General features: G+C 40.0%; 1 protein-coding gene across 2 annotated transcripts in view; it reads right to left on the bottom strand.

Annotated features, from left to right (window-relative positions):
• Positions 1-3,391: 3,391 nt before the first annotated feature.
• STK32C (serine/threonine kinase 32C) overlaps positions 3,392-6,084 on the bottom strand; it is a 333,705-nt gene continuing 331,012 nt past the window's right edge. For both annotated transcript variants that reach the window (XM_089669209.1, XM_089669216.1), the window contains one exon: positions 3,392-5,374. In XM_089669209.1, coding sequence (XP_089525335.1) covers positions 5,209-5,374 — 166 coding nt within the window. In that variant the 3' untranslated portion in view covers positions 3,392-5,208. The remainder of the gene's footprint in view (positions 5,375-6,084) is intronic.

Raw genomic sequence — 6,084 nt, 5'->3', positions numbered from 1 at the left:
GCTGTACCAGCACGCTGAGTGTAATGGTTGCCTAATATAATTAAAGCTGGGGATTTTACAGAGCAGTGCTATCAACTACTGCACATGCTTAGTGTAGAAGCTCACTGAAAACTGAACATTTCCTCCCTATCACATATGAGCAGCCCATGTGGCTAAAGGATCACACATGTGGGTTCACACACAGTGGTAAATGACAGCCCACTCCATCCCGCCTCCTCCTTCTCCGTGCCCACTAACCAGCTAAACACAATGAGGGTGAGATATTACATCTTGATTAATGGAGGCTTTACCTCCCTGTTATTCTAAGACACAGGGTAGAGGGGCTTGACACAGCCTTTGACTGGCAGAAGTCTGACCATACCATGTCATTGCCAAAAAATAATTTAAAAAAAGATTTAACATATACATTTGTATGATGCTTTAAAACAGTTTATTGATATTATTTATTTGTACTTTGTATGCCAAGGCTGTTTTTTTTTAACATGTGACCAGCAGAAAAGGACTAGAAGCTCCTCCTGCTTTTGTTTCCCTGCAGACAGGCTAGGAAAGAGCTGGGTCATGTGACAGCTGTATATTGATTAGGAAAAAGGTACTTAGATGTTTTTCTTAAATTAAAATAATTACAGTGCCGTCATCAACATACACAAAAGGGATCGTGTCAAGTAAGCAGAGTTTAAAGTGTTACTAAACCCAGGACCCTGCATTCTCTATATCTGGTCTCCCACAGTACACACAACATAGAAATGCTATTTTAGTAACTATAAACTGCTAAAAAAAAAAAAAAAAAAGACCAGGAAGGATGTTTTCCCTTGCTGGACCAATTTGGACCATCCTATATATTTTTTGTCTTCCTCTGCATAAACTGTACATGGTTTTTTTTATTGGTTGAACTAGGTTAGATGGACCTGTGCCTTTTTTTTAACCTGACTGGGGTAACATAGACTGTTCAACTTTGCACTGCCTTAGAACTGAGTGCATGAGGTGAAGCTCTACTGACTTCCATCCAATCATGTGCAAAAAAAAAAATGCAGTTTTTTTTATTTTCCTTGCACATATTTGGATATTTTACCGCATTCACTAAGCTCTGGGGCAAATTTCTTTGCAAAGTGCAAGCTCTCTTGTGAAGTAAACAGCCAACTCGCCTTTACTAACTTATTCCCATTGTGTCTATTAACTATTCAAGAAAAAAAAAAACACAGCTAAAGTTTAAAAAATAATTATATGTTTTACTATGTTTGGCCAGTTTTCCTTTGATAATAAAAAAATAAAAAGAAGAGACTCCATTACAGAATATCCATTACCATTTACCACCAAATGAAAACCCAATTTAAAATGAAAACCGAAAATGCAACATATAATAAATTTGTCTGGATACACAAAGTTGTTGCAAATATATGTCCGGTTTTACTAACACATGTCAAAGTTGAAAAACTGGGTTCAGGCATTAAGATTGTTTTATCTACGTCCTAAAGGGGTTACAGTGACTGGCACTGCTCCCATCAACATCACTGTTTACACCACAAAACTGGAAATAAAGGTCGTTTTTAATGTGTCGAAAAAAGCTGTTTGAAATTTACAGAAAGCTTTGCAAATGCCTGGTAAGGCAAGGTTCACACCCCTGCGTAATGTGATTGATGCTTTCTCCGCCTCATTTTGCATTTTTGACGCGTTGTGTTTTTTTGCAAAAAGAAAAGTATTGACTTTGCCACTTTGATGCAAATTTGATGGGACTTTGGATGGATACAACTTTGATCTCACTTTGGATGAGTGTGACTTTGACGCGAGTGATGCTACCCGAGTGTCAGAGAGTGTAAAGTTGCATCAAAGTTGCACTACATGAACAGAACGGTCATACTTTTTTTTCTAATAGGAAAGTATGACAGTTCTGTGCATGTCGTCTGACTATGATGTGACTTTACACTCTCTGGCACTCAGGTAACATCAAAATCACATCCACGTCGCACCCATCCAGAGTCGCATGCAAGTCGCACCCATCCAGAGTTGTATGCAAGTCGCACCCATCCAGAGTTTCATGCAAATCACATCATCCAGAGTTTCATCCAAGTCGCACTCATCCAGAGTTTCATCCAAGTTGCACCCATCCAGAGTTGCATCTAAGTCGCACCCATCCAGAGTTTCATCCAAGTCGCACCCATCCAGAGTTGCATCCAAGTCGCACCCATCCAGAGTTGCATCCAAGTCGCACCCATCCAGAGTTTCATGCAAATCACATCATCCAGAGTTTCATCCAAGTCGCACTCATCCAGAGTTTCATCCAAGTTGCACCCATCCAGAGTTGCATCTAAGTCGCACCCATCCAGAGTTTCATCCAAGTCGCACCCATCCAGAGTTTTATCCAAGTCGCACCCATCCAGAGTTGCATCCAAGTCGCACCCATCCAGAGTTGCATCCAAGTCGCACTCATCCAGAGTTGTATAAAATGAACACACTTTTTAAAGTCACATCAAAGTGGAATCAAAGTCAATACTTTCCTATTGTCAAAAAAAAAAATTAAAATGCATCAATAATGCAAAACAAGTGTTTCTGCCGCAAGTCCATTGAAGTCTATTGAACCAAAAATGCACCGTATTGCATTTAAAAAAAAAGTCCCAGACCCTTTCTATAAATGCAGCTGAAAGAGATGTGAGCATGTCCCATAGGAAACCATGTTAGATGGACTGTACTGTGCTTCTGCAAAATGCATAGGTGTGAACCAAACCTAAAAGCTTGAACTGTTTCTTTACAATCGCAAGCCTGTGGGGTTGATTTACTAAAGGCAAATAGACTGTTCACTTTGCAGTGGTAGTTGCACTTTGCATAGTAATTGGCCCCAGAGCTTAGTGAATGAAGTGAAGATTTCTGTCATCATCCAATGCTGTTTAAGCAAAAATTCCGTTTTTTTTCCCAACCTTCCTTGCACAATGAATGGGTATTCTTTGCAAAGTGAAATATCACATTCACTAAGCTTTCTGGGAAAGTTTGCATGCAAAGTGCAATTTCGGCAAAGTGAGCAGGTGATTTGACACAAGTAAATCAACCCCTATGTGTACAAGGCCTTGTGTAGGTCCTTCCTGAGATCACCTGTAATTTGATGTTTTGGACAGACTTCTAGGAAAAGCAGTGAGCAATTTATAAGGGTGTAGAGGTGAGAATTCTGAGAAATTTCAGCTTCAGTCTAAGTACTGTTACAAAGAATAGCAGAGTATTTTTTTGGGAACTTTACAGATTGACAGTAATTTTTTAAGATGAAATTACAAAGTGTCTTGTGTAGTGATTACGAAATGTTATGACAATTTTGGAATGAGACTGGGGTTTTTCTTTAAAGAGTAATTCCAGGTAACTTGTAAAATCCATTAATGAGCCGTAATGATGCCATCTAGCAAAACGCTGCTACAATACTACATCACAAATTCAATCAAATTAATATGAGGTTTCTGTCATTCAATTAATTTACAAGCACACACTGTTTAATACAGGGTCAGTAGAAGGGCAGACGGAATGCACTTCCTGAATTATGTTCTGTGTACCTTCCCCTCCTCTGCATTACCAATCACATTAAAACTTTCAAGGCAGGCTTGAATCTAATTGGTCGCTGTGAGAAGTGTTTTAGTACTGGATATCTTTTTCATCTGGCTTTCTGAATTTAAGACGCATCAAATATGATGCAGTGTGTGCTCCAGCATGTAAGAAGGTATGTTCCAGGATCGTCAGAAAAAAAAGGCACTGGGGCACCGAAGTATTGAGTAGTTAGAATATGCTCCCAGTTTCTCTAGATTACATTTTCACATTTGGCTGAAATGTCCAAACTTTGATTTGCAAAGTTCCATCTGCTCCTATGGAATTTCAAGGTGTTCACATGCAGCTAGGAGACACAATCTTACCCAATGCCCCCTTTTTGCCTGCCAGGAGCTTAACAGGGGCATTCATATAAGATGCCCAAACACATATGGCACCTTTCAATTTAAAGGAGTAGCAAGCTCACCTGTGTGGTGCTCCTGGACTCTCACATTCCCAAGTGCAGTCAGCTCAACAATCCAACAGGAAAACCCAAAACCTTGTTCCTTGGCTATTATCCACAGTTCTTTGCCCAAGAAACATAGATCAAACCATGTGCCTTGTCCTTAAACAAGGCATACAAGCCATGGAATGGCAATATGTCAATTAAACTGCAACTGCTTACTCAATGTGCGTCAGTCTTGCACTTCCTCTTTTGACCTGCAATGAACAGGATCCTAAAGAACCTATACTAAAAAGTGTTTTCCACACATTACTGCACAAGAGATTTCCATAGCTGTAGCTTTCAAAAGCCGGCCATAGACAGAGCAATTTTCTTTCTTGTAACCACATGTTGCAGGGAAGAAAATCGTCCAATTTCCCCCATCAACACAGTCAGTGCTGATGGGGGAATCCCTCCCATGGAGCTATTGTGCTCTCCTGGCAGGGGGAGACATTGCCTGTAAAATCCAGCAGGGTTGTTGTACTCAAGTTGATCGATCAACTTGGGCACATTTAGCCTGCCCATACATGGTTTGAATCTTGGCCAGTTCCTGCTGAACTGGCCGAGATTCTAACCATCTATTGCCATCTTAAGACTAGGTCTTAAGATTGTGTCCATGAAACTAAAAATGGGTAAAGACAAAACAAAGTTCTTTATCTACAGGATAAGTGGTTGAGGGCCAGGTGCCATGCCTTACGGGAGGTGGTAACTGATTGAACAGCTCTTGATGGACCAGGCGAAGGCCATGGGCAACAACCATTGGAATGTGGAATATCACCACCAAAATGATCATTTTAATCCTTCCATTGAAAATCCAGTTTTAGAATGAGAAGGTTTCTGCACTGTGTGCTGTATAATTCTTAGTCTTTCCTGGATGATACCCCAATGCAGTTACTTAAAATCATCCAAATATCTTGTAAGAGTGGTCTATTAAAAAGGCAACTTTAGTTGTAATGAAGCCATCTCTTGAAATCTTCAAGTTATAATGTAACCGTGGTCACCCTTCTAAATGAAGCTATGAATATAAAACTTCTGAGTGAAACAAGCAACCGAGAGCTGTACTACATAGAAATCAGCACCTTATCGACTGGTCCAGTAGTTCAGCTGTGTTTGGCTGCACTGTGTGTTCCTGTATCAAAGTTCACATACGCAACCTGAGACTGACGTTCATGACCTCCAAATCCCCAGGGTAATGTTCTCAGCACACTTCACTAGTGGATGCTCATGCTGCCTGTTGAAGAGCAGACTGAGCTGCACATGTTGAGGGCAGAATTTTCTGCTTCATTTTCTATGTCTGCCTCAGCTTCACCTTCTGCTTCTGCTTCATCTGTAGATTCCAGGCCAGATCGCGATCCCATATCTGCAGTCTTCTTTAGCCTAACCAAAAAAAAAATAACAATAGAATTCACGTGAATGAAGGATTATGTGTCTACCTGCCCCAACCAGACGTGAGCATTCACATTTAACCAACAAGCCATGCACACAATGCTCCAGGGATGCCTCCTATAGCATCAGCCAAATATAGTCAATGACAGGAGAGACATAGAAACATATGAGTTTATTTATGGAATAATACCAAAAATCCTCAGCATACAATGCAGCAAGACATCACAAAACAGTATCAAATTTTTAGATTAAATGAAATATAGTCACACTGCCAGACCAAGGCATCTCCAAAAAGTGTGGGCCCTAACTCGAAACGCTCTAAGGTCCCAATGGGTACTTTGAGGAGATGTGTGTATAAAAGCCAATTTATTTGTTTTAAAATACAATTTACATACACAGCTGGTAAATAATGGAGCCTAATACATTATACAATTATCTGGAGATTTTTGGTTTAGATTTACCAAAAACCATATAATAGGAGGACAAACCTAAACACTTTCAGTTGTATCCAATTAGGCAGGCCCTTGCACTACACAGTTGAAGGTAAATCTAAAGGAAATTGGGCAGAAAATTGGAAGATAATTGTATAATGTATGGCCAGCCTAAGGCTGGCCATACATTATACAATTTTCTTCCAATTTTCTGCCCAATTTCCTTTAGATTTACCTTCAACTGTGTGGTGCAAGGGCTTGCCTAATTGG

The sequence above is a fragment of the Staurois parvus genome, unplaced genomic scaffold, assembly GCF_062004578.1.
Source record: "Staurois parvus isolate SC_StPar_1 unplaced genomic scaffold, SC_StPar_1.0 ptg000009l, whole genome shotgun sequence".
Classification (NCBI taxonomy): domain Eukaryota; kingdom Metazoa; phylum Chordata; class Amphibia; order Anura; family Ranidae; genus Staurois; species Staurois parvus.
The sequence above is the reverse complement of the archived record's forward strand: the minus strand, read 5'-3'. Positions and strand labels throughout refer to the sequence as shown.